At 62.5% G+C, this 27,347-nt stretch overlaps 3 protein-coding genes across 6 annotated transcripts; 1 reads left to right on the forward strand and 2 right to left on the reverse strand.

The window, feature by feature from the left end:
* On the reverse strand, positions 1-5,888 carry MPL (MPL proto-oncogene, thrombopoietin receptor). Its single transcript, XM_068689759.1, is given in 13 exon segments — positions 1-477; positions 563-650; positions 761-848; positions 936-1,095; positions 1,176-1,318; positions 1,415-1,587; positions 1,873-2,002; positions 2,136-2,292; positions 2,359-2,612; positions 2,756-2,931; positions 3,025-3,154; positions 4,790-4,894; positions 4,897-5,888. Coding segments are annotated over 13 exon segments (1,932 nt in total). The 5' UTR covers positions 5,024-5,888; the 3' UTR covers positions 1-276.
* A 132-nt stretch (positions 5,889-6,020) lies between these two features.
* Positions 6,021-18,640, reverse strand: TIE1 (tyrosine kinase with immunoglobulin like and EGF like domains 1). Of its 2 annotated transcripts, none has more exons than XM_068689758.1 (23): positions 18,092-18,640; positions 17,326-17,613; positions 14,246-14,356; positions 13,969-14,124; positions 13,730-13,861; positions 13,345-13,485; positions 13,104-13,232; positions 12,577-12,722; positions 12,275-12,419; positions 11,883-12,041; positions 11,571-11,708; positions 11,175-11,465; positions 9,949-10,239; positions 9,222-9,415; positions 8,791-9,001; positions 8,520-8,630; positions 8,247-8,437; positions 8,063-8,176; positions 7,832-7,902; positions 7,575-7,615; positions 7,252-7,348; positions 7,029-7,128; positions 6,021-6,841 (listed from the first exon to the last, which is right to left on the reverse strand). In XM_068689758.1, the coding sequence occupies exons 1-23, from the start codon at positions 18,135-18,137 to the stop codon at positions 6,770-6,772; spliced, it is 3,375 nt and encodes a 1,124-aa protein (XP_068545859.1). In that variant the 5' UTR covers positions 18,138-18,640; the 3' UTR covers positions 6,021-6,769. The 2 variants fall into 2 exon arrangements, with proteins under 2 accessions (XP_068545859.1, XP_068545858.1); XM_068689757.1 differs by having other exon boundaries at positions 9,102-9,415.
* A 2,823-nt stretch (positions 18,641-21,463) lies between these two features.
* On the forward strand, positions 21,464-25,154 carry C8H1orf210 (chromosome 8 C1orf210 homolog). Of its 3 annotated transcripts, none has more exons than XM_068690786.1 (4): positions 21,464-21,754; positions 22,888-23,500; positions 24,210-24,356; positions 24,501-25,154. In XM_068690786.1, exons 2-4 carry the CDS (start codon positions 23,089-23,091, stop codon positions 24,875-24,877), a joined length of 936 nt encoding a protein of 311 aa, XP_068546887.1. In that variant the 5' UTR covers positions 21,464-21,754; positions 22,888-23,088; the 3' UTR covers positions 24,878-25,154. The 3 variants fall into 3 exon arrangements, with proteins under 3 accessions (XP_068546887.1, XP_068546885.1, XP_068546886.1); XM_068690784.1 differs by having other exon boundaries at positions 22,981-23,500; XM_068690785.1 differs by having other exon boundaries at positions 21,465-21,754; positions 22,993-23,500.
* The last annotated feature ends 2,193 nt before the right edge of the window (positions 25,155-27,347 follow it).

Genomic DNA, 27,347 nt, shown 5'->3' on the forward strand with positions numbered 1-27,347 from the left:
CCATTGGCCCTTTCAAACCCAAACCGCCGCCCGTCGCCATGGCGACCCCTCCCGCGCGCCGCGCCGCCATTGGTGGAGCCGCGCGAAAGGGGGCGGGGAAAGGGGGCGGGGAAAAGAGGCGGGGAAAAGAGGCGGGTCCGCCCCCCGGCTCGGCAGTCGGTGGGTGGTGGGGGACGGGGTGGGAGGGCGTCGCTGTCGCTGCGGGGGGCGGCGCGAAGGAAGGAGGAGGCGGGGAGGCGGTGCAGCGCTGGCCGTGGTTTATGGGGAGGGGGCGGCTCAGGGCGGCCCGCGCGGCTCCCAGCCGCTGACGAGCAGGTAGGACTGGTTGGCGATGTCCGTGCTGGGCGCCCCGGCGCGGGGCAGCGGCCGGCCGGCGTTGGGCTCCGGCGCCGGCGGCGTCAGGGCGGCCGCGGGGCCGGGCAGCACCTCCAGCAGGCAGGGCAGCACCGCCTCCTCCGCCGGCTGCTTGTACAGCGCCTGCGGGGGGCGGCCGGCACGGTTGGGGCGGCCCGGGCTGGGGGGAGCCGGGGGGGCTCCAACCCAGCCCCTCCCCGCCCCTCACCTGCCCCTGCTTGCCGCCGTCGTGCAGGAAGCTGCCCAGGGCGCGCTGCAGGTCCGGGACGGGCGGCCACAGCCGCTGCTTCACGGTGCTGGGCGCGGGGAGAGGCGGGCGTGGAGGGCAGGGCCGGGCAGGCACCGGGCAGGCACCGGGTGCTGCCCCCGCTGCCCCCCCCTGCCCCCATTCCCGCCCCGTCCTTACCTGCAGAGCGCGGGGAAGGCGCAGCGCAGCCCCAGCAGCGCCCCCGCGATGCCCAGCGGCAGCAGCGTGGCGCTCGGCACGACCCAGCCTGCCCCGGGGAGCGGCGGCCGTGGGACGGGCGCTCCCCCAGCCCCCGCCGCGCCCCCGGCCCCCGATCCCCGGCCCCGGCCCTTACCGGCGTCGGGCGAGGCGTCCACCGCCACGGGCTCGGACCAGGCGCTCCAGCTGCCCCGGTACCGCGGCCCCACGGGCCGGGCCCGCACCTGGGCGCGGTAGCGGGCGCCCGGCCGCAGGTCCAGGACTTGTCCCCGGGCCGCCCGCGGGACCTGCAGGACCTGCGGGATGAGCCCGGCTGGGGACGGGGCTGCTCCGGCCCCCGGCTGCCGCGGGGCGCGGGGCTGCGTGCTGGGGGTACCTTCCAGTCCGGGCTGCTCCCGGCCGTGTAGCGGACCTGGTAATCCAGCTGCTCCGCCAGCTGCTCCAGGGGCGGCAGCCACTGCAGGCTCAGCTGGCCCTGTGCCACCGCCGCCTCCACCAGCTGCGGGGCCTCCGTCAGCACTGCGGGGATGGGGGCTGTGTTACTGGCACCCTACCCCAGCACCTTGTACCCAGGCACCGAGTGAGGGCTGGGGCTGTGCTGGCGCTGGGACTGACCGGCCTGGTGCAGCCAGAAGGGCTCCTGGAAGTAGCTGAGCCCGGGCAGCCCGTGGGGCCGGGTGACGTTCAGCAGGACGGCGATGGCGCTGGCATTGCTGGGCTGGAAGGTACAGGAGTGGGCTCCCTGCGTCCCTACACTGGCCTCCTCACAGCGCTGCCACATGTCTTCCCTGCGCAGCAAGCGGGCAGCCGGTGAGCCCTGCCCTGGTGGCACCGCTGCCATCTCCCTCTGCCAGCCCTGCTCTGGGGCAGAGCCCCCTGTCCCCCAGCCGGTGCTGCCTCCCTCCTGCTCTTGCCCAGGAAAGTTGGGGTCAGAGCAGCAGCGTGGCCGGGGGAGGTGGCGGGGAGGTGCGAGGCTGATGCTGGTGGAGCAGGGCACGGTGCCTGGAGGCATGGTGTGGGATGTGGGACACCGCTGCTCCGTGCCAGCACCGCGTCCCCACCCTGCCCCTCACCTTATGCCAGCCCCACGTGGAGTCTCCTGGTAGAAGAGCTCGTGGGAGCTGCTGTGCTCCGCGGGGTCCCAGCTCCACTCGCAGCGCACGTGCTGCAGGTCAGGGGTGCTGCAGCACAGCCCGATGTCCCCTGGGCAGGCGAGAGCCGGGGCAGGGAGGGGGCTGCTTCCCCTGCCCTGGCCCCTCAAAACCCAGCTGCTGCACCTCACCTACCCCAGGACCTACTCCCGGGTGTGGGTGCTTGGCAGCCCCCGGCCTCTCACCGGAGGAGTGGGGTGTCTCTGCAGCCACCGCCTGCGACCAGGGCCCCCACACACCGTCCATGGAGGTGCCGTCGGGCTTGGTGCGCACCTGGATGTGGTACCTCACCCCCGGCCGCAGGTGCTGGAGAACCACCCAGGTGTTGGGCAGCACCAGGTCCTGCAGGAGAGGCGTGGGGCTTTGGGGGGCTGCTGTGGCCCCCGAGCCCCCAGCCCCTGCACCTACCTGCCCTGCTTGCGGGGAGACTGCGGCTCCCCCGGCCGTGGGTGGGTGGGTGCTGCTGCTCAGAGGGGTGTGGGGATCCCCGGTGTGCTGCTTGCTGGGGTCCCACGCCGTGCTGTGGGGGCTCACGGCGCTATAACGCACCTCGTAGAGGAAGAAGTTTGGGTAGTCAGGGAGTGGTGTCTGCCACGACACGTGGAGCTGCCCCGTGGCTCCGGCCCAGCGGGCACTGATGTTCACCGGGGGGCCGATGAGACCTGCAGGGAACGTGCCGTGGCGTTCCCCTCCTGCACGGGCACCCCCGGCCCTGCTGAGGCGCAACGTGCTGCCAGCTCCTGGAAGGGGCCCAGCTGTAGGGACGGTCCCGGTGCCCTGGTGTTGTGCCACGGGAGGGACTCACCCACCACGTCCACGCTGAGCTCCCGCTGGTGCCTGGTCTGGTTGGTGGCGGCATCCAGGACAAGGACATGGAGCTGGGCGAAGAGCCGCACGTCCTGGCTGGGGAAGGCGCAGACGTGCCGCGTCCCGCCGGCCTCGCGGCGCTGCGTGGAGACTGCGCACGCCGTGGGCATGTCCCTGAGGAACAGACGGGGTCCTCCAGCACCCTGGGCCTGGGGCCAGGTGGAGGACCCCACAGCACTCTGCGTGCCGGGCCGGGCCACGTCCTACCTGCTGTACCAGTAGTAGAAGTGGCTCATCCCGCTTGCCTCCTCTTCCTCATCCCAGAAGCACGTGAGGTCCTCGAAGGAGCGGGAGAAGCAGAGGATGTCCTCGCGCACCTCCTCCAGCAGCGCAGCGTCTGGCAGGAGGGTGGGCATGAAGGCACCCCCGGGCACAGCACCGTCCCCATCCCACCGAGCCCCTGCCAGCGTGGCGCCGCAGGGAGGGACACGCACATCACCGCGACCCGGGCTGGCAGCCCCGCTCCCCCCTCCCCAGCACACAGGGTCCTTCGGGACAAACAACCATCCCGAAATAGCCCTGCGGTCGGAGGGGGCTCGGCCGGGCCCTGGAGATCAGCGGGAAGCACCCCTGCCCCGCTCACGCCGGAAGGCGCGCGGAAGTGTGATAAGGAGGAGCAGCGCCCCAGGGGCCTGGGGCTGGCGTGGGGGCGCACGGCGCTGAGCACGGGGGGTGTCAGCCCCGGCCCAGGGTCTGTGGGGGGCTCTGGGGCTCTGCACCGCTTCCTCTCGGTTGTTGCAGGGGTAAACTGGAGCGTCGCTCCCCTGCGCTGCCAGCTGAGCCCTCCCCAGGAGAAGGGAGTGACCGTAAGAGTACTGCTGTCCCCTGATGTCCTTGCCAGGTGTCCCCTCGCTCTCCCTGCCCCTTACCTTGCCCCGACCCCTGGCCCTGTTCCTCCTTTCCCAGCTCAGCATCGCCTTCCTCCCCCAGCCCACGTCCCCTGGCCGCAGACCACAGCCGCTCCCCGCCAGCCTCCCTCCTACCTGCTCTTCCCTTTTCGCACCCTCCCGGCCCCCCCGGCCTGCTCTGGCCTCCTGCCAGCACCGCGCCTCCCCCAGCCCCAGGGGACGGGATGGGACATGGGACGGGGTGGCCGGGTCCCTGCAGCCTGGTGGCACAGAGACCTGTGTCCCCCTGCTCGGGCTGCATCCCACGGCGCTGCGGTACCAGAGCATCTCTGCTCAGTGCTCAGTTTCCTAGGAAAGCTCAGTGCTCCGCAGCCGGCACGGAGCACCCTCAGGCATCGCACTGGCAGCACTGCAGTGGTATCGGGGTGGAGAGGCTGCAGGCAGAGGATGACCCCAAACCCCTTCCTCCCACTGCCCCTATGGGAGAGACTTAAAGAGCCTACCCTGCTGTAGTAGGGTGGGCAGAGACCTTGGGTGGGTGTGAAAAGATGAAGCACGAGATCCACCGTTCTGTTCAGTGAATCTGTTAATGCTTTTTATGGTGTTACAGGACGGGTTCGAAGACCTAAAGACCTACAGAGGGGCTCAAAGGCCATGCGGATGGACCTGAGGCTAACAGAGTGGGCAGCAAAGCAGCAGGGAGCCCGGTGGGGCCAGCTCAGGGCTGGGTGGGAGCATCCCAGCGGGGAGGTAAGGTCACAGCGCTCAGGGCTGCGAGGCTGGCCCAGGAGCACCGCGCTGAGCCAGCAGTGCTGCTGCTGCGCTGCAGAGCCGTGCCCTGGGATTTTGCTCACACCTTGTCATCAGGAGCCCAACATGATGCCACACGGCTGGCAGCTGCCACCCCAAAACCGTTCCTTAGGGCTGCCAGGTCCTTTCTGCAGTGAGGGAGGCACCCCACAGGGGACTGGGGGCTCCATTGCCCACCCCGAGCACACCTGGGTGCCCCCTCCCCGATCCCACACCTTCCTGCCTGCTGCGGGGGTCTCTCTGCACCCTGCCAGGCCAGCACGCCAGCTCCCCTCTGACCCTCCTGGGGGGTTAAGAAGGCCCCCAGGTCCTACCTTGGGATGTCACCAGCTCGGGGGCCACCGTGGGGCTGCGGAGGCTCAGCAGGACCATGGTGAGCAGCACAGGCAGCCAGCCCCGGGGCAGGCAGGCCACCACCATCCCGCGTGCCGTGCTCGGTGCTTCCCAGCGCCCCGGCTGCTGCTGCGGCTCCTCGGGGCGATACCTTTATCTGGGAAGTGTCGGCTGTGCTGCTCAGGAAGCCTGGCTGGAGGCTCCCCCCGCCCCATCGCCGGCACTTCCCCGTGCCCAAAACCACCGTGCCGCGGCCCCTGCGCCGCCAGCCGCAGTGCCAAGAGAGACTGCTCCCATCAGATAGGCGGCACGTCCTGCCCTTGTGGCTACCGGCACGCCGGGAGGCTGGGGTGGGAAGAAAAACAACCCCGAGAAAGCAGGGAGGCCCCTGCTCGGGGCTGGGCAGGCTGCTGGGTGTTCTGTGACACCCGTGTCCTAGCTGGCACGTCGGAGCATGGGGCACCAGGCAGCGGCTCCGGCTCCATCCCACCCCACGCTGCCTCTCGCAGCTCTGCACGGACCCGCCTTGCCTTGCAGCACCATCCAGGGCTGGGGAGCTGCTGGCACACGTCCACACCGTGCCACGGGAGGGTCGGCGTCTCCTTACCCCACAGGGGATGGGGGCAGCATCGCCAGCCAGGGGGCACGGAGGGAAGGGGGGAACAGCCAGCACCAGTTTGTCACAGTCAAGTTCTGTCAAACCAATCCCACTTCCTTCTCCATCTGGTGACTGGGCTTTGCAGTCAGAGAGGCAAAAAACTCTAAACTCAAAAAAAAACAAACTTGAAACTTGGTTTCAGCACGGCTGGTGATGCAGCCCCATGTGCCATTCCCAGCAGCAGCCTCAGCGCAACGAGGGGCACACAGCACCGGGCTGCCTGCAGGGGCTGGTCCTGGTCACTTGGTCACTGGGCACCTCAGTGACGGAGCAGAGATCAGAGAGTCACAGAATCATCCAGGCTGGAAGAGACCTCCAAGATCACAGAGTCCAACCTCTGACCTAACACTAACCAGTCCCCCACTAAACCATATCCCTAAGCTCTACATCTAAACGTCTTTTAAAGACCTCCAGGGATGGTGACTCCACCACTTCCCTGGGCAGCCTGTTCCAATGCCCAACAACCCTTCCAGTAAAGAAGTTCTTCCTAATAGCCAACATAAAGATGCTCACTGATGGCTACAGTTGACACCAAACAGCACTGGAAGCCAGAATAGGAAATCAAAATGGTATTGATATGCAGGTGGGTGCCAGCAGTGTCTGGGGACATGCCCTGCACCATGGGGATGAGCTGGGGGCCAGGCTCATCCCCACGGAGAGCTAGCAGAGGGGATGCTGGGGCAGCCCTGGGGCAGAGGACCAGGATGGTGGCAGAAGGCACTGCTGCGGCAGCAGAGCAGCAGACACCCTGCCTTCCGCCAGAGCCGGCTGTCCGTTGCACTATGTTTATTGCCCATAAAGCATAGCTGTTGCTTTCCGAGGGGCTGGTGCTGAGCTGGAGGTCACGCACAGTCCTTCCTCCTGCGCCGGGGCTGCCGTGTCCCACGCCCGCAGCGACGCTCGCAGCCCCGCTGGCACCAGAGCACGCCGAGAGCTGCAGGGCAGGGAGCTGCCGGGACTCTGCTTCCTTCTCTCACCCCAAAATTCGGGTCTTTGTGTCCTGCCAGGGCTGTGGCGTCCCCTGGCTCCTGGGGGCAGAGCCCCTCTCCTGCCCTCTGCTACATGCAGCTGGTGTTTGCCCTTCGGGGCCATCCTCGCGTGTCCTCCAGCAGTGTCGGTGCTGGGCCAGTGCTGCCGACACACGGGGAGGTACCCGGAGGGGATGGCACCGTCCTGCTGCCAGGAGGGCACCCGCTGGGCCACTGTCACCCGGCGGGGACAGGCAGCCTCTTGTCCCCGCGGTGCTGTCCCAGCAGGCTGGGGGCCGGCGTTGTCCCCCTGCGGCGTGGAGCCGGGCGCAGCCTCACGCCTCCTCGGCGGTGGCATCGATCCCTGCGTAGGTGAAGTTCTCGAACAGGGCCATGTTCACGTAGGCCTGCGTGGGAACCCGAGTCAGGAGTGGGACGTGACAGTGTCCCCGTCCCAGCTTCCTCCTGTACCCGCTGCTCATGGGCATGGGGCTGGAGCCCGCAGAGCTGCCGGGGGGAGATGCTGCGGTGCTCTCGGTGGGGTCGCACGGGGATGGAGGGTGGGTGGCCCCCCTGTGCCCCATGTCCACTCACCTTCCGGGCCTCCAGCATGCGGATGAGCTGCATGGAGATCTGGGCGAAGGGCGGCCGCTCATAGGGGCGGTCACGCCAGCACTGCCGCATCAGCTCGTACCTGGGGACGAGCAAGCAAGGGGAAGGAGGTTTGGGGTGCACAGGGAACTGGCCAGGAGCTGCCAGAAGCCAGTGAGAGCTCCCAGGAGTGGCAGGGGGGACGTGGGGCACTCTGCCCACTTACACCTCATCGTCACAGTTGCGGGGCTTCTCCATGCGGTAGCCCTGGGGCAGCTTCTCGTAGAGCTCGGCACACGTCATCCCGCAGTACGGAGTCCCCCCTGCAGCCACAGACACGTGAGGCTGTGGTGGGGCATGGGGTGCCCTCATCCCCCTGACCCAGAGCCCCGGGGAGGTCCCATGAGGTCATGTCTACCCAGTCCCTGGGACAGTGCCCAGGCCCCCAGCCACCGCCCCTTTTGGGTTGTCCCCTCCAGGGCTGCAGGACGAGGGCTGTGCAGACCTACAGGGACCCGAGCAGGCACGGTGGACAAGGAAGAGCCTTACCCAAGCTGACAATCTCCCAGAGCAGGACACCAAAGGACCACCTGAAACAGCAGGAGGTGAGGCTGGGACAGAGCCGGTGGTAGTGTCCCACTTGCGGGTAGGGGGACATGCAGACAGTGTTCGTGGTGGGACTGGATGGGGCCAGGAGGGCAACCAGGGCTTGGGCAGATCCCACAGCTCCCCAGGGATGTACCCACTGCCCTGGAGGGACAGAGGTGGCCACGGCTGTGCCCTGACGCCGGTGCCTGTGGACTTACACGTCGCTCTTGGTGGTGTACACGCTGTAGTTCAGGGACTCGATGGCCATCCAGCGAACCGGCAGGCGGCCCTGGGGAAACGGGGGGTGACCGTCAGGGGACATCCCATGGAGGGAGGTGTGGGCAGCTGGCATCCAGCTGGTCCCAGCATGGTGGGACATTCCTGATGCCAGGGGGTCCTGCCCACCGCATCTGTGCAGGCCCCGTGGAGCCCCCTAACCCCTGCCTCACCATTGTCTTCTTCACGTAGACCTCCTCCCCTCTGGAGAGGCCAAAGTCGGCGATCTTGGAGGCCAGGTTTTCGCCCACCAGGATATTCCTGGCTGCCAGGTCCCTGTGGATGAACTGGGAGAGGCCAGCAGTGAGCCATGGCGGCATGGGAGCACACCCCTGCCCTTGCATCCCTGGGACATACCTGCTTCTCACTCAGGTACTGCATCCCCTTGGCCACATCCGAAGCAAACTGGAGGAGCTGCTGGGAGGTGAGGGTGGACGCGGTGCCGTGCTCCTTGGCAAAGGCCGGGTCGGTCTCCAGGACTCGGCTTTTGCGGAGGAAGTCGAGGAGGTTTCCGTAGGGGGCATACTCGATGGCAATGTACAGGTAGCCTGCAGGCAGGGGGAGGCAGGGGTTGTGGAGCTGTCCCCAGGAGCAGGGAACACCCAGCAGGGAGCAGGGGACAGCCCTCACCCTTGTTCTCGCAGGCCCCCAGCAAGTTGATGATGTTGGGGTGATGGCCCAGCTTGCACAGCACCTCCAGCTCCCCGGCAAAGTCCCGGTGGTCGTTCTCTGAGGCAAACTCTGGAAGCAAAGCAGGGATGCAGTCCTCGGTCCTACAGGAGGGACCCTTCCTCTGCTCCTCCGTGGGCATCTCCCACCCCTCCTCAGCCCCGAGTGCTGCTCGAGACCCAGCCGTGTCCCCCCACGCCCTCTGCCCTGCCCACCCCCCTGCAGCACTCACCCTTCAGCATCTTGATGGCTGCGTTCATCTTCAGGCCATCCTTCTTGATCATGGCCCTGATGACCTGCCCGAAGTTCCCCTCCCCGATCATGTCCTCGAACTTGATGTCCTCCCACTCCAGGATGGGGTAGCTGAGGGGCTCGGGCTGCGGCTTGGGGCGGCGCGTCAGGGTCAGGGTCCCCGAGTTGAACTGCAGGATGGTCTCTTCGCCCTGCCAGATGGGAGCGGGTGAGGTTAGGGGCACCGGGCACCCCTCTGCCCCGCGGCGGGGCCGGCAGGGCAGGCGTCGTGGGCAAGGGTGGGCTCCGCACCCTCTCCACGTGGAGGTGAGGCCTGGCTGTGTCCGGACTGGAGGCTACGGAGCGTGACCTGGATCGGGCCGGGACGTGGGGAGCTGGGGACACCGTCCTGGCGGGGCAGGCGGCACTCACCGAGCCAGACTGGTACGTGAAGGTGCGGCGCCGGTGGAAAAAGTTCTTCTTGATGAGGAAGAGTGCCAGGAGGGCAAAGAGGATGGTGAGGCAGGTGACGGACACGGAGCCGACGATGGCCAAGAGCAGCTGCTGGTCTATTCCCGACTGCTCGGTGCTCTGGCTGCCCAGGCTGGGCGGCACGCTCAGCGCTCCTGCCGAGGGGAGGGAGGGAGGATTGTGGGCCACGGCTGAGCCCTGCACCGTGGGGCTGCACAGATGGCTGAGCACAGGGACCTCGGCCCTGTCCCAGCTCCCTGGGAGCCCATGAAGGCACCAGAGCCCATCCCCAGCTCCCAGTGGCACGGGGGGAGGTTGGTACTGCCTGGACCCTGCCAGCAACTCATCAGTTTCTGGACCTGCAACCAGCTCTGGTTCCTCCCTGTGTTTCCACAGCTGTCAGCCCCTTTTGTGCCAGCTCTGCCCTGCCCCTTGCACACCGTGCCACCCTCTGACCAAGGCAGAGCCACTCAGGAGGAGGAGGAGCAGGAGGTCTGAAGACAGACACAAGTGTTTGGGCTTGGGTTGCTGCTCCAGAGGTTACCACGAGCAGCCCGGCCTCTCTCTGCTGCCCCAGACAGTGACACCGAGCTCCAGCAGAGAGCTCCAAGCTCCTGGGGCGAGGTGGGGAGCGGCTGTGGAAATGACACCTACTGCTGAGAGGATACCCGGGGGACACCCCACTCACCGTCCCCCAGGGTCTTGGCTTTCACAGGCTGGCTCCACTCCCCTGGGACGTGGGAGTTGGCCCGGACACGGAACTGGTAGGTGGTGCTGGCGTTGAGGCCCCCGACGATCTTGGTGGTCTCGACGCCATTGTCGGTGTCAATCCACTGGGGCTCGCTGGTGCCCCCCACCTGCTGCAGCTCCACGATGTACTTGGTGATGCCCCCGTTGGGGTACTCGGGGACCTGCCAGGACAGCCTGACGGCCGTGTCGGACACGGACTCTGCTGACAGTGCCCGTGGGGAGGAGGGCCCTGGGAGGAGGAGAGGAGAGTGTCAGTCCCAGCACGGGGCTCCCGCTGCTGCAGGGGCTGGGCGCTGGACCTCTCAAATGTCCATCCCTTTGCCATCACGAGCCCCAGCAGGTCTCTGTCCCCTTCCTGATGACCCTGTGTGGGCTGGGAGCTGGCTTTCCAGCCACCTTTCAGCCTCACCTTCTTCCCTGGATCTGCCCCTTGCCCCTTGGTCAGACCACCTCCCCAGTGTCCTGCCTCCAGTGGTGGCCAGAGGTGGGTGGGGATGGGAGGGTACAACAGGGGGACAGGGCTGCACCCCCTTTTCCCAGCCTCAGGCACCCTCAAGCTAAATGTCTCTGTACCGAACACCTCTTGGGATATTTTCTTTCTTCAACCCTTCCTCACACATGATGTTTTTTTCTTTCCCACTTCCTCCTCTGTGCCTTGCCCACATCCTAAAGCATACATCCCGCAACTACCCGAGGCTCTCACAAGCACGGAGCAGAGGCAGCACTACATCCCCCGGGCCTGACACGCAAGAAGCCTTCCCAGCAGGTACCAGGCTGTGCTGAACCTCACCGAAGTCACACCTTGTACGCTCCTTCCCCCTCGTTTACCAGAAGGGATGGCCAGGCTGACGGGATGTGACCACCCAGTGAGATCACCGGGGTGAACGCAAACAAAAGGAAATTTTTTTTTTTTTTACACGGAATATAATTATATTGAGGAACTTGTCACTACGGGGTGTTGTAAGGGCAGCAAGCACAGGCAAGCCCAGCAAGGTTTGGGTGAGGGCACAGAGGACAGATCTGTCTGTAGGCATCACACGTTACTGCACTTCACCTCCCTGTTTCCTCCCCTTTCTCCATGAGGTGCAGGTAGGAGATGGCTCCCCCGAAGCCCCCCATGCCCTGGGGGGAACGAGCCTGTGCCCGGCCCCGCACGGTGCCCACCTTTGCTGTTGATCATGACCTTGTAGAGGTCAGAGGGGGGCCCCAGGCTGGTGCAGTGGTACACCAGCACCTCCAGCCCGTACTCCTTGTTGAACTCCAGGTCCGTGATGCGGGCAGAGAGCACAGAGATGGATGTGATGTTTTTCTCCCAGACCAGCCGCCTCGCAGAGTCAAAGAGATGGACGATGAACCCGTGTGCTGGCTCGTGGTTACTTGGCAATTTCCAGTTGACGTGAAGTGTGTTTTTCTCCTCGATGGACCAGCCTTCAATCACAGGCTTGACTGTGGGCTCTGTGAACAAAAAGGCAATGAAAAGTGACCACAGGCCAGCCCTAAGGCTTGGCGGACCCCGTGCCATGCAGTGTTGGGTTCGGGGTCAGAGGGATGGGGGCCCACCTAGGCACTCGGTCACCATGACGGCCTCGGGTCCTTTGCTGCCCTCCCCACCATCCCCTGGCCGGCTCAGCTGCACCTTGACGACATAGGCGGTCACCGGCCGGAGGTTCATCAGGGTGATGTTCTCGCTGTTGTCAACTGTTGGCCAAGAGCACATGTCAAAGCCATGCCCCCCTCCCACAACCTGCCCCACCACCGGTGTCCTCCTTGGCATCACCACAGAGGGTCCTGGGATTCCTGCTGAGCAGGATGGAGACCTCTGCCCACCCCAGACCCCTCCACCAGGTCCTACCTGTGAGGACAGGCACATACCCACAATAGAGGACCACACCGAGGTGTCATCCTTGGGCTTGTAGAGCAGCTTGACGGAGACGATGGGTCCATCACCGGAGAAGCAGTCCACAGGTGACACCACGAGCTGGCGGCTCTGCTTGGCCAGCAGCCGGGGGGGGCTCAGGGGCGCTGGGGGCACTGGGTGTGAAGGAAGGGACAATGTGAGTGGCACCAGGAGCAATGAGGAGCAGAGTGTGGGGACATCCACCACATCTTGGCTCTTTCCAGCTTTGTCAGGGGAGGACCCCAACAAGTGTCTTATCACCACCCAAACCTGTCTGCTGGCACCGTGACACATGATGGGTGTCATCTAGTCCAGTGGGGGGCTCACACTGCCACACCATGACCCAGCACCTCCACTCATCCCTCACCTCGGATGTTGACCTTGACTTTCCGGCTGTCCTGGCCCCCGGTGGTAGAGACTCTGCACTCCCAGAGCCCCGCGTCGTCCTTCATCAGGTGCCTCACCTGGAACTCGCAGGTGATCTGCCCCGGCTCGATGATGGCTTTGACCAGCTGTGGGCACAGAGGAGCCATCCATCACTGCCTGCGGCAGCACAGGCCAGTGGGGAGACTGCTGATTTTGGGGGAGCCTGCAACACGGGTGCAGGGCCAGTGCCCAGGGATGGCGGCGGGGCGAGGACATGGGGTGGACATGGGGGGTGTGCGGCACCTTGAGCATGGTGCCGTCAGCCTTGCGCAGCTCCACGCCGTCGCTCGCGGGCAGCGGGTTGCCGGTGGCCACGCAGCTGATGATGGGCTCCGAGCCCAGGTTGAACTCCAGCTCTGAGGCCAGTTTGATGATCTGGGGGAAGCGGTCTGATGTGGAGAAATCAGCGTTAGGGCTGGTCGTGCTTTGCCCTACATACAGGAGGTGCTCAGACCTTTCCCCAGTCACGTCTGCAGTGGAGCCAGTGCTGGGGGTCGTGGCTGAGCTCTGGGCTCCATCCCAGATCCCACCCCATGCTTCAGGCTCAGCAACGCTCTCAGCACAGCTAGTTCATGAGAGCTGGAGTACACACTGCCCTTGCAGAGCAGCACCATGTTTTTTATGGGGCTGGAGGCTATTTCCTCCAGCGAGGTGGGCTGCCCACCCAGCTGCGTAGGCTGGCACCAGCTCCTGCCATGTCCCCAGTGAGGAAGGAGCTGGAGCCCCCCTGCAGGGGACAGAGACCCATCGCAGCCCCGTGCCAGCCTCACCTGACTTCTCGCAGTGCTGCCCGTGCCAGCCCGCGGGGCAGACACAGCCGCTGAAGCGGTTACAGCTGCCCCCATTGCGGCAGGCGCATGCCAGGGCACAGTCAGGGCCGTAGTATCCCGGGGGACAGGCTGTGGGAAGAGAAATCCTCGCTGCTATCCCCAGCCACGGTGTGCCGATGGTCCCACATGGGGGCTGGGACCCCCACGCAGGGCCGGGTGGTGGATGCCCACATCCCCGTACCTTGGTTGCAGCGGGAGCCGCTCCACCCCGAGGCGCAGGAGCAGCCGTAGGGGTCCGGCAGGCAGAAGCTCAGCCCCCTGCAGCCCTGGGCTCTCTGGCACGTCTCCTGGCAATTGCGGCCAAATTGGCCTTCCCAGCAGGCTGGAAAACAAGCAGTGCACAGCGTGGTGCTGGCTTGGGGTCCTGAAGCCCCCATCACCACCCCAAGCAGGCAAGGAGCCCCACCCCAAAGCTTGTCCCGATGAGGTGGATGGTCCTGCTTGAGAAGCAGGGGGCTGGGGATGCAGGCACAGTTTCTGGCCATGGTGCCCGGACCTGGGGGTGCAGCAGGGAACCCCCTGGGCACAGCTCATCCCTGCAGAGCAGAGGCAGCCGGGCGCCCTACCTCTCTCACAGCGGGTGCCCGTGAAGCCGGGAGGACAGATGCATTCACCAACGTGGTCGTGGCAGACGCCCCCGTTCAGGCAGTCGGGACAGTCCTTCTCGCAGGACGGTCCCCACTTCTTCGTGGCACACGCTGCGGGGAGAGCAGAGGGGCTGTGGGGTGGCACTGGTCTATCAGGGCCACCTGTCCCCGTGGGACGGGAAGGGACAGCAGGGTGCCACCTCCCCAGCCCCGCTCACCTCTCACGATCAGCCTGTAGAAGGCACTCCACAGAGGGCTGTCCCCCATGAACGTGGCGCTGTAGATGCCGTTTTCGCTCACGCTGACGTTGGGGAGGGTCAGGGTGAAGAGGTCGCCCCGCACCTCGCCCCGGTCCGTGGTCTGGTAGTAGGTACCTGCGAGGGGACAGAGGGTGACCCGGGGACACCGCACCCTGGGGTGGGGGAGTGAGCGGGGCTGGGAGTGGGGCTGGCGCAAGGCACCATGTGGGAGCAGCCCTGCTGCGGGGCCACTTGCCATTTCTTTTCCACATAACGTCTGTCTCCTTCCTCTTGAGGACCCTGGCAGAGAAGGTGGCCGTCTCGGCGATGTTCACGGACTGCGTGGCCCTCACCGGGAAGAGGTGGGCTGCGGAGGAGGAGGAGGAGGAGCAGGCTGAGGGCAGCACCGGCACCCCATGACCAGCCACCCCAAAACACAGCCCAAGCCCACCTTTCCATGGGGACATCACCGCGCACTTCCCCATTCGCCCCCCTGGCAGATGAGCTGCAAGAGGGCTGTCAGCCCAGGGACAGGGTGTCCTGCCCTCCCGTGAGCATGGGATGTTGGTGACAGCAGCCTGGGGAGATGTGACAGCCTGGGACACCCCGCTTGCTGCCAGACTGGGGAGGTGTGGAGCGGTACAGCGGCTGCCCCTGCCTGCAGCAGAGCACTCAGCTACAGCACAGCCACATTTTCCTGATTTCCCCAGTGACAGGGTATGCGACAGCGATCAACTCCCATAGCTATGCCGTGAGTCAGCCAGAGCGCAGCTTTGAGCCTAAACCAGGCTATAAATATGTTAAGGACTGGGAAGCCAAGCCCTGGGCGTGCCAGGGCAGACACAAAGAAGGGCACACTCAGGTGCTGGCTCCCAGGGCGCCAGATCGCACACCCGGACACCGGCTGTGCTGGGTGGGAGCAGAGCACATCCAGCCCCGCATCCTGCCCCCAGCGCGGGCCAGCGGCACACGCCGCAGATGCCCGGGGAAGGGCACAGCAGGTCGAGCATCCCGGTAATTCCCCAGGAGAGCCTCCCCGCCTGCACCACCTGCAGCCCGGCAGCTTCCCGAGTCAGCTCTTATCTCTCTTTTTGTTCTGTCCCGCTCAAAATTGTTCTTCCACAGGTTTTGTTCTTGTCAAAGGCACGCAGATTTAGCCCTGGTCCTACCCAAGACATGAAGCGCAAGGAACCACCTCCTTGTCCCCTCTTCACCTGCCTGTTACCAGTTTTCTCCTGTGCTTGCAGTGGGAGAGATAACATCGGATAACTGACGGCTCTGCGGTGCTCCCAGGCATGCAGAATCTCACACAGCTCTGCACGTCCCCCTGCCCGCCTCTGGACCTTCCTCTGGTCCGATGCCCCAAATGAAAGCCCAGCATCTAGCCCTGCAAATCAGGGTCCCCACGGGCATCTTTGCCTTTGAAAGGGAATTTTCTTACAATCCTCCACCTAGAGAGCTCGTAACGCAGGGCGGTGGCACACCAGCAGCCTTGCAGCCTGCCTGCTGGCACCAACACAAGCTAAGGAGAGGTCCTGGCAACGCGGCACTGCTCGTTCATGCTATTTATTGCCTGTCTTCTCTTATCAGCCCTGTAATTTTAGACAGATCCTCTGACAAATTTCCTGAACTTCCCTATTGTGTTCACAGACACAAAAATAAAATAATTTCATTTTTCTGCAGCGGCCTCTCTGGGCACCTTTCTGCTCTGGATTTCTAAAAAAATAGTTTATTGTCAGGTTTAAACCCTTCATCTAATTGCTTTTTGGGATCTTTTTGGTCTGTTTTACTGTGCTTTTACAGCAAAACTTTCAAAGTTTCAAATCCTTCCTGTGTTGCTACTTGTGCACAACCTCTTGGAAGACACCAGCTCTCCTCTGACAGCACTCCCCACCTGCTGCTTATCGATACTGCTTTTGTGCACGCTCAGCCCCCCAGGGAGAGCCAATGCAATATGAACTTTAGTCTCCAAGGTGGTTTCTTTATACAGCCCTCACTCCCTTGGCAAGATTTACTTTTTTTGTTATTTTTTCCTTTTATCAATCTTCCTCATTTTTTTTCTAAGCTTCTTCTTCTCTAAATTAAACAGAGCAACAGCAGTGTTTTGGTCACCTGTGACTCCTGCAGGCGCTTTGGACCAGACCAGTGGTCCCAGCCACCACCTCGTCCATGCAATATAGGGGCGCAGATCTCACTCCCCCTTAATATACCACGTGCTCACGACCTCCCTGTGCACCTCTGTTATCCCTGTGCCTTCCCTCACCACCTCCCAGCACTCTGCCCTCCTTCCTCAGCTCCTCCCCAGCACTCTGTTTGCCCAGACTGTTCGTCTCTGTTCCTGATAAGACCGCTGCCATTTTCAGTGCAAGCCCCTGGCGGAGGACACAGAACAGCCCTTGCTCCTAGGAGGATGCTCGTGCCCCACCAGCACAGTCCTTATCGCAGTCTGTTCCCCAGCTTGAGATACTGGAGCAGCTCAAAACAGTGTGGTGGAGCTGAATTTTAACACGGGCAGGGAAACGTGTTGTTTTAGCCAAATCTTTCTAACAAAGAGCTAGAAAACACCCAGAGGAAAACACCTATGGCAGAAAATTTCAGTCCCAATCGCTCTATGAAGTCTCAAGAGCCACAAGGAGAGGAGGTCAGCAAGGGCAGTGCCAGAGACTGGGCATCCCTGGGTGTTATGCCCAGCCTGGGGAGGCCCTTTTGGCTCTCTGGCCCTGCAGAGGAGCAGGGGCAGGAGCCAAGCCCCGTGCTGCCTCCTGCACCCTGCCCTCCCCAGGAGCCCGGCTGGGGCAGAGCCAGCCCCGCCGGGACCCCTCAGCAGGGCCCTGGGGCTGGCCCTGACGCTGTCCCCTCCGCCTGGTTGATGATTGCCAGACCTCCCCACCTCCTCCAGCTTCCCTCCGCTCGGACCTTGCCCGGCTCCTGCGCACCGCTCCCGCCCCAGGCGGCTGCCGCCGGCCGCCCTGCCCACACACCGCCTTGGCAGGAGGCCACCAAGTGCCCTTGGGGCCAGGCCACGCTCCTCCAGCTGAAAATCCCTCTGCTCTCATGCCTTCACGGGGTGCAAACGCTACTTCATCGCACCAGATGCCATCTCCTGCATGCCGTGGGTTAATCCACAGCACCCTACACACACCAAAATGGCTGCTGCTCATGCCCAGTGCTTGACCAGACAAGACCTCGTGGTGGTGGTGGTCCATCACCTCACCCACGTTCTGCACAAGAACCAGATCTGCCTGCTGACCCGAGAGCTGCCACCCCCAGTGCCAGCAGAGCCCAAACCTAGGCTCAGTGACTGGGTCACGCTGCCCTAGCGCCCCATCCGCTCACCATTGTGGCTGTTGTGCACGTAGACCACCTGGGCCTGCTCTGTCGGGGTGCGCCCCATGCAGTACAGGATCCCCACCAGGTCGGGCATGGAGAAGCCCCTGGCCTGGACGTGGTTGCTGCGGTTGCGGTAGTTTTGGAAGCCCGTCTTGGGGTGCGTCATCACGATCTTGTTCTCCCGCTCGATCTGCAGGTAGCTCACGTCACGCTCGCCCATGACGCAGGAGAGGAAGAAGTCGGAGTGGGACAGGCTCTGCACGTTGGCGATCAGGGTGATGTCCAGGATGGCCCCTGAGGGGGGGAGCAGGGGGGAGCACTGGGGCACATCATGGCAGGACCAGGATTTGAGACCACCCAGGTCAGTCACAGTGATGGACCCCAATACCCACATATGAGTAATTTTCCAGAACCTTCTTGCCCCCAGCCCAACAGCATGGCACAGTGGGAATTTCCAGTCTCCTTCTGGAGACCCCCATGGGCTCAGGTCCCTGTGTGAGCCAAGCATGCAGCAGAATGGGATCCCCCTCTCGTTCCATGCGCTGCCTGTGCCCCAGCCCCATGCTGGCGTGCAGCGGAGCGCAGCTCAGCCCCGGCACCACCAGCATCCGAGGTCTCCAAGCCACGGATCTCACAGGGCTGTTTCCTCCCTCCGTGCCCCCCTTGAGACCCCGCTCCACCAGCACCACTGAGCTGCCACAGCTGCCTTGTCCCACCAAAGCTCCCCGAGCAAGGCGCTGCCCCCCAGGGCAGAGGGAAAGGGGAGATTTACCTGCCAGCCACGGGAAGAGAAGCAGAAGATAAACTCGGAGTTCCATGTCCCAGCGGCGTGTCCTGAGTCTGGCACAGGTCAGAAAATCCCCACCATGCCCCAGCCACGGGGGATGGAGCCGGCAGTGGCAGTTGCCTACAGGATCCACATGAGTGGGGGCTCAGGACCCCTGCCCCCTGTCTGTGCCCCCCATCTTGTCCCTGTAGTGCTGGTTGGCATCTGGGGGAGACTGGACCCCCTCCTCTGGCTCATAGCCCGGGCATGGTGACGAAGATGTCCTTGCCCTTGCCCGCTCAGCAGCTGCCCAGCTGCTTGGCAAAGGGGCTGCCCGGTGGGGGCTCTCCCCCTGGGGTTAGGGCTGAGTGCTCAAGGTGTCCCCAGCCATGCTGAGACCCAGCCAGGCTAGGTGGTGCCCCAGTCACTTCCTCGCCTGCGATGGTGAGGGTCTTACGCCCGAGCCCGCTCGGGCGGCAGCATCCTCATCCCCTTGGTGTGCCCCCGCGGCTGTGGGAAGGGCTCTGTGGAGCAGGGAAAGGAAAGGGGCCAAGGGGCCGCGGCTGGCGGCGGCGGCGGAGCCAAATCCTGTTTCCCATGCGGCGTTTCCTGCTCTCCACCCATTGTTTGGAGCCGGCCCTGACTCCAGGAGCTGCGGGCGGGAGCTGCCCTGTGCTGGATCTGCCCCATGGTGCTGAGGCTATGCACAGCGCAGGACCCCTTGGCCACCATGAGCCCAGTCGGGCCATCTGGCCCCTTTCTGCCCCCATCCCCAATGCCAGCTGTGAGGTGTCCAAGCACCGCTCTGGTAGGGAAGTCCTAACGCTGCTCCTTCCCTTGCCACTCACCCCTTCACTTCTGTGTGCCAGATTTTGGTACTGCGGTGTGTATGAGCAGCCCCACCAGTGTGCCACCATCCCCTGCCCCATTTGAGTCCCTGCAGGGCTGGGTGGCAGCACAGGAGGTATTGCAGAGCTGCTCTGCCTGCAGAGGCCCATATCGGGGCAGAGGACTGGTTTGACAGCAGATGGGCCATGGCCAGCCAGCCCAAGCAGGAGGGCAGCAGCTGCTGGGGGGAGAAAAAAGCCCTCCTCATGGCCATAAACACGTCTGGGAGGAAGCTGGAAGCAGCCGAAAGCCTGGCTTTCCTTGACCGCCTTCCAGCCCGTCTCCCTCTTTCCTGTTTCAGAAACCGCCCGTCCTTGGGCTACACCCAGGGGAAAGCTCTGGGCCCTGACACGGCGGCAGCCGCTCCGTGCTCCTGCCTGGACCTGCAAGGCCATGCTGGCCTCAGGTGGGTGCTGGGCACTGGCTGTTAGCCAGGTAAATTCGCGGCATTCCCGAGGAAATTGCCGCAATCTTCACCCGCTCAATCACAGGCTGTTTTGCAAGCAGCACACCGAGTTGTTCCCATGTGAAAGCCTAGGCTGCTGGGGCACGAGCCTCGTGTTTTGGTGTGTCCCAAACCCATGCTGTATCCGGCCAAAAATCTAAAGCACACATGGAGAGGAAGGGGAAATCCATTCATCGTTTCCTACTATTTACAGCGTGCTCTGGGGCCGTGCGGGGCCCGAGGAGTGCCGAGTGATGGCAGCGCACAGGGACACTGCCGCGCCGCCTCTGCGCCCAGCTCCCACCCGCTCCTGCCAGCACAGCCATCGGCCACCCCAGTGGGAGCGATGGAGACACCCCGAAAAATGGGTGCTGGGTGCAGCTGCCTACAGTTGCCTGGAAAACAAATAGTGTTGCTTCCTCGGTTGGTGGGCTGTGGGTACGTGAGGGGCTATGTCTTTGGGAGATCCTGGGGCACGTCTGTAATTTAAATTATGAGTGCATGTCCAGAAGCCTGGCTGCCCCACGTGGGCTGGGCAACTGCAGCCGGTTCCTCCTGCAGTGGGTGCTGCCTCTCCACACTCACAGGGACTGCCTTTGCTAGCTTTGCCTGTCAAACCCAAAGCTGATTTGCAAAAACTCTAGGTCAGAGATTCATCCACACACTCAGTACAGCTGCAGGAAGGCGGATAGGCAGATGAAAACAAATAAATGGCTGCTTCCCGTAGTTTACTGGCAGTAGAGGTCAGTCACGCTCAGGACTGTGATTGCCATTGTGCCACCTTGTGCTTATCTGTGTTGGAGACAGGCAGCACGCTCTGCGGTCACAGCAGCGTGGCCGTGCAGGCAGAACAATCATCTATGAAGCACTTTGTGAAATGCTGTCTGACGTGAGGAACCACTGTGATGAAGGGATTATTGACGTGGAACAAGCACACTTTGTGGGGTCACTGCAAACACGGGCCTTGCAGCGCTCTCCTCCGGGGAGCAAAGCACGGCTCCTCTTACTACAGGAAGGGGACCCTGGGCTTTGCTCTGGTCGTTTGGGGAGTCGGATCCATTTAGCCATCAGCTCTCACACCAGGTGATGAACACATTTTAGGGATCCACCAAGGGATCAAACCCAAACTCATTTGTTCCTTTGCATTTTTTCTGGAGAAGAGGTTTCTGTCTGCACAAATCCCCCGGGTTGGAGGCAGGGTAGGAGACCTCTCTGAGAGGTTTCGTGGGGACACTCAGCAAGGACTCTGCAGCTTCAGACAAGGAACCAGCAAGCCTGATGCAGCCGTGCCCACCACACTTGTTGTCCTCTAACACAGAGCCATAGGACCACAGGGTGGTTCCACAGCACCTCGGTTTCTATTGGATTCACAGACTCGAACGTTTTTGCTGAATCATAATGGACTAAAAAAAATAGTGACAAAAATACCCCTTTCTGTTATCATTTGCACATTCTAATCCAAGGCACTGCATGCCAGAAACCATAATGCACTGATACGTTTCCTGATAGGAAACGCAAACACCCTGCGAGTCCACCTACAGGCCGCCTCAGCAGCATTTCCTAGCCCTGCCTTTCTGGTGGTTTGCTCTGTTCTCTGCGCACAGCGGGCCCTGGGGATGCTCTGCAAGGCTCGGTTCAAGGCTGCCACCAGCACTGGGGCTGCTGTGTGACGATGCTGCTGTGTGACGATGCCTCCATGTGACGGTGCCTCTGCGTGACAATGCCGCTGGCATCCCCAGCCTGCCCTTTGCATCGGCAGAGCAGGAGGAGGCAGCGTGCCCGTCTGTGTTACATTTACCCCACACTGATCAGGGACAGGTGTCTGGAAAACCCTTTCCCCAAGGATCATTTCCCTGTTTTTCACTGACTCCAGGGCACGGCTGGCGGGCAGCCCCAAGCTCAGCCGTCCTCAAGCCGCTCCCCTGAGCGCGACCCTCCTGAGGTGCCACCTCCATGCCCACCTCCCGCTCTGCCCCAGCCACCCGGCCAGGAGCCTGCCTCTGCCCGGAGCAGCCCCCGGGGCGGCGAGGCGCGGTGGTTAATGTGTAACCCAGCCGCCGCCTTGCCCTGTGCCGCACGGCCGCCGGGCTGGCCCCGGGTGAGCGGCACCGCGGGGCGTCGTGGTGGCCGTGGTCTGGCCGGGGGTGGGCGTCCCCTGTCACCACCGCACCTCGCCTCGCCGGCACGGTCGGCTCCACCACCCGCCCTCAAACTTGTTTTTCTGCCCGGCAGCTTCCTGGAGCCAAATGGCTCCTGCCGGCCTGCTCCCTGTCTGCGGCCTGCTCTGCGCCTGGGCGGCCGCGGTGGCAGGACACCCCTGCAGCCTCCACAGCCAGGTAGGGGATGGGGGCCCGGGGGTGGGCTCGGGGTGGCCTTGTCCCTGCTGGTTGCTGGAGCGTGCCGGGGCTGGCGGGGACTTGCCCGGGCTGCCGTGTTGTTGGCTCCGGGGATTGCTCAGCTGCAGCACCGCAGCTGCCCCCGAGCAGCAGCAGGCAGGGACACCTGAGGGGCTCCCAGCCAAAATCTGGTCTGTACGGGGTGTGTGCAACCTCCCGGGAGCCCCTCGGTCCCTGCTGCCGTGTGTGGTGACACAGGGACTGGCTGAGGCCGCAGCATGGCAGATAGGGAGCTCTCGCAGCGGGACCCTTGTCCCCAGCAGCCCCAAGCCTGCCCTGTGTGAGCTCAGCACTGTGCCTGTGCGGTGCCACCGCGGCTCGGCCCCGGCACCATCCAGTCCTTGTCAGTCCGGGTTTGTAAGTGCCTGTCTGTGTCTCTGGCAAGCAGGGATGGAAGGGGCTGGCAGGAGATCTGGGAGAATGGGAGGATGGAAGGAGAGGTGGCCGTGAGGGAGGTGAAGGAATGGAAATGCCTGCTAGCTGGAGAGCAGCAGGACTGGAAACCTGGCACCAAGGGCTACAGCAAGTGTCCAGCACGGGACACCCACACGTGGCTCCTATAGTAAATAGCAGCAGTGCCTTGGCAGTGTTACATCTCCGGCAGCTTCCCTCCCAGCCAGCCCTGTCCCAGGTAATGCCCAGGCAGGAGTAACGTGTGCTGGGACTGCTCCCCAAACCAGCTTGAATTTGACCATGTCATTTTTTGGAGGGAAAAGGAAATCCATCTGCTTGGGTCAATGGATCTATCCAGCATGGATTGCTGGCTTTCTAGGACAGAGAGCAGCCTCCAGTCTGTTTTATTCTCTAGTACAGATGCAGGCAACCTGCACTAAGCCACTATTTGCGGTGTAGCTACAGGAGCAGGCAGGTGTGGGTGCTGTTTCCCTGCACGGGGCCCAGGGAGCAGCTCCTGGCATGGGCTGCAGAGCCAATGGAGCCTGCTGCAAGGTGACCCCAGGTGGCAACTACCCCAGGAGTGGGGACAGGCTGATTTCTATCTCCGCTTAGCCTGGCTCACATCAAACTGTCAGCTCATGTATTTTTGCACCCATTTGTGTCTTTGTTTTTTTAAGCTCTGCAAGCGTAGTTAATTAAGGCATTTGAACTTCTGGGCAGTCTCAGTCCAGAGATCCTCCTCAGTACAGAGAGCCCATCACAGACAGCAGCTCTTTCCCCAGGGATGGGCCAACTGCAACGGGAAGAACCTTCGGTATGCTCCGAGCTCCCTTCCAAGAAATATCACTGGCTTGGACCTCTCCTTCAACAGCTTGGTCATGCCTCGTCACGGGACACTTTTGATGCATTTCCCTTCCCTGCACTCCCTCAACCTCTCTGGCAATGCCCTGCTCACACTGAGCCCCGCTGTCTTCTCCAACCTGGGGGCATTACGGCTGCTGGACGTGAGCAGCTGCAGCATCACCTCTCTACATACAGACACTTTCAAGGGCTTGGAAAGCTTGCACACACTGCTCCTAAGAAACAACAGTCTGCAAGAGCTGGAGGTCCCGTTCTTCCTGCCGCTGAGAGGTCTTCTCCACCTGGACCTGCGGAGCAACGCGCTGCTGTCCGTGGATGCTTCGACATTGCAGCTGATGGAGGCTGTCCCTGAGGTCCAGCTGGATGGGAACCCCTGGGTCTGTGACTGTGCTGCTCACCCCTTGCAGCAGTGGCTAAAGCGCAGACAAGGTGAGTCAGGGGACAGGTGACAGGAGAGGTTTCAGACAGGAGGAATTGTGTGTGGGGGTTTGATCATTTTCTCCAGCCCCTCTTCAGGCTCTGAGGCTGCTGCCCAGGGATTTCTCACCTCCCTGCTGAGGGACACAGAACTGAGCTGTGGTGTCAGTTCCTCACTTGCGGGTACAGACAGTATCAAAGATTTTGAGGAATGACAGACAGAAGGAAAATATTCAGTGAGCTGTAATTTATCCAGTTTTCTGGGAAATGAGCAGCACATACAGCTTGGCTCCTAAATCTATATATATGTATCTGCATGAAGTGACCAGATTTTCACAAGCTGCTGAGCATTCAGCATCTCCACCTGAGGAGCAGGATCAGGCTTCAACCCCTGAGCTCAGCTCCCAGGCAAGAACAGCCCTATGACTGTGGGATTTCTGTCCGTGTCCGTGAATTTGGCACTGCCCAGTTAAGTAGAGCCTGCTAATCATGGACTCACACTTGCACAGCTCTGCTTGTTGCTGACAGCTCCATGATTAGGGATTTTTAACTCTGGTTGTGCCTTACACTGAGCTGGGGACCATCTTGGCTGGAGGGCAGTGCCGGGACAGCCTTGTGAGGCACTCCATCAAGCCAGGAGCAGGCAGGGAGCACTTTCCCTGAGCAGGGGAGGGAACAGATGAGGACCCTCCCGTCTCACCTTGGCCTGTGTGTCTCCCAGCCATGCAGGTCATCTGCACATCACCCCCAGAGCTGTGGGGACAGGACATCGCAGCTCTGGACTCCCAGGACCTGGGCTGCCAAAAAAAGCAGCGGTTTCTGCGGGATGTCAGCCCGGAGCAGCTGACCACAGCCACCCTCAATGACAGTAAGTTGTGTCAGTAAGAACCAGCTCCCTCCTGCCCACCCCCACGGGTGATGTCCCCATGGTGGAGACCCCCCGCTCTCCCCTGCAGCTCACGGTGCTGCAGCCTGGCCCGCAGTGCCCTGACGTGCCTGTTCTCTGCTGCAGCCACCACCGTGCCTGTGGGGAAGGGAGGAAGGAGCTGGCCGTACCTGGTGGGCTTCCTGGTGACAGCCATCAGCATCTCCATCCTGGTGGCGCTGGTGGCCAAGTGCAAGCTTTGCCACAAGAACTTCGTCAGCTACCACCACCGGCCGCTGCCCGAGACCAGCTCGATTGGAGGCAACCCCATGGAGGAAGGCCTGGGCTGGGACAGGGGCTCCTCAGGCTGGGGTGACGGCGAGAGCCACCCCATGCCCAATGTCACCGGCCTGCAAGCTGAGGATGACGACGGCTTCATCGAGGACAACTACATCCAGCCCAGCGAGCAGCTGCGGGAGGAGGAGGAGGAGGAGGAGGAGAGGCAGTCACACCTCTCCATCTGAGGCTGCTGCCCGTCTCCATCCCCATGCCCCCATCTCCTTCCTGCCTTTTCCACTCGCCCTTGGCTTTTGTCCCCATGCGGAGGGGAGCAGGAGGGAAGGAGTGGGGAGAAGGGGTCCCCGTGCCCCAGTGTGATGCCAGCGGGGCTGCACCGGTTTGGAGACACCAGACACGCTGCTGCTCTCCCAGCCCTGCTCGGGTGCTGAGGAGGAGCAGGACGGTGCTGACTGAAGCTGGACGAGGAGGATTAAAATGTGATTAAAGCGTGATTCAACCCTGCCTCTGTCTGCGATGGTTTTCTGGGGCTCTCCCTGTGGCTCCGTAGCTGACCAGGGGTGTGGAGCTGCCTGGTAGGGTCTCCGGACCCCTCCTGGCATGGGGGATGGGGGATATGTCACACCAGCACCGCTGGTAGCTTTGCTGGGTCTCTGGCAAAGGAGAGTTACTCACCTGGGCTTTCCTCTCCTGTGGCAGGGACAGTGTGTGTCACTGCACTCTGTCACAGGTTGAAGCATCATTGTGCGTTCAGCAAACCTTTACCAGCCCACAGGAGGAAAGTTTAGGGCTGTAACAGCTGCTTAATTGTTAATCGTTTGACTAAAGTTGCTAATTATCTGACTAAACTTGTGTAGTTTTAGCAATATCTTTTTATATTCCCTTTCACAGAAGTCCATAGCTGGAGTATGGCCGCTTGCCTTGCAGCGCCAGCTGAAGGGCGCCGTACCAGCACGCGTCCAGCTGCCAAACCTGCCTTTTTGTCAACAGCCTCCTGGAGCCAACTGGGTGAAACCACGCCAGGAGCTGGCCTATACGTTTGGCTCCGATGGCTGAGTGTTTTGTCAGCCAGCTCACTGCTTAGATTGCAAACACTTCACGTGTCGGCCCTGTGTGTGCCAGCACAGCTCCGGTCCCACTCACGGAGCTGCGAGGGGCAGGCAGTGCTGGGACGCTGGCATGTCCCATGGAGCGGTGCTGCCAGGCCCCCCAGCAGCCATGTCCGCAGCTCCCCGTGCTCTGCCATGACTTGTTGCTGTCAGGAAGCTGGGTCTGAGCCTCCCTCTGTGCTGGCATCACGTTCATTCCTCCCGCTGCCATGTGGTGTTCACGCCAATGCTGCCAGCAGCACGTGCGGTTGATCGGCTCGCTGGGTGGTAGAACAGGGAAAGCGATGCTGAACAGCTATGGAGAGCTGGAAGGATCCCGTGTCCTCACTGCGGACAGCAGGAGTGTGCTCTCCTCGTGCAGGACGGCTGCTCTGTCAGCAGGGGCTGCTTCCAGCACCACGTGAGGCACTGGGGCCGGGTGCCCCAGGAACCAGCTCCTCAGCTGCCTGCCAGCCAGGGCAGTGCCTCTGCCCTCTGCCGCTCCCTCCGGCTGTATTAACGCCCAGACAGTGTGACATTAAGGAACCAGAGTCTTTGGGGTCTACAGGCTAAAGCATGAAAATAATAAGGAAAAATGGGAGACAAAGCGAGGTCCCAGTTGCCAGGCGTATTCCCCCATCCCACGTAAGCTTGTTAGGGCTCTGGCAGGCTGGCACTGGTGGGTGACAGGGGCCTTTCCAGGTGCCTTTGACCAAGCAACCACTGTGAAAAATCTCCCTCCTACCCCAGTAACCCCTCCTGGTGGCAGCAGGACCCCAGCTCATCTCCCTGCTCTACTTCCCTCGGGGCTGGAGCCCCCCACTCCCCAGCAGGGCCGTGGGGTACTGTGAGGTCGAGGGGCTCACTGCTTGCCCACGAGGATGGAGCAGGAAAGCCAGGAACTGCAAGACCCTCAGCAGGGACCCCAGCCCATGGTGCTCAGCCCCACTGCAGACTCTGCCCGGGCTGGGACATGGGTGCTGCCTCGGGTTTGCTCAGGCGTTGCTGTGCACTTTGTGCCCTGAGAGAAGAGATTCGCGGCGTAACTTCTGTTCTTGTGCAAACAAACCTGTTACGTGATCTCGTGCACACCATCCTGGCGTGTCGCTGCAGGGTTCCTGTGTACGTTTCTCCAGAATTGTTTCCTGCTGTCTTCCTTCTCTATTTTCTCTCCCCCCTGTACAGCAAGATGTGCTACAAAGGCACCTGGAAAGGCTGTGATGCCAGGCAGGCACGTGCGCTGGGGCAAAATGACCCCATCTCACGGGACTGATTGCATATCTCCAACCCTGAATTATGCAAATGTTACAATTTTTGCATTCCTGTCATCTCTGTGATGAGATGACACAGCCCAGTCCTTGCTGTCCCTGAAAGCTGGGGAACCTCCGCCCTGCTCTGGGGGTGCCTGGTCATGGGGAATGCCTTCCTCACAGCCCTGCCACGCTGCTGAGTCCCCTGTGCCCTCCAGACCTCCCTTTTGTTGTAAACCATCTTCTCCTTTGGCACATATTAAGGTATTTATACAGCGCAGTGTATACAGAGGCAGATAACACACGTCAGAGAATGTGAAACAAAGGGCACAACCGGATCAGGTGTCTGATGCAGGGTG

This window comes from Anas acuta, chromosome 8, assembly GCF_963932015.1.
Source record: "Anas acuta chromosome 8, bAnaAcu1.1, whole genome shotgun sequence".
In the NCBI taxonomy this organism is placed as follows: Eukaryota; Metazoa; Chordata; class Aves; order Anseriformes; family Anatidae; genus Anas; species Anas acuta.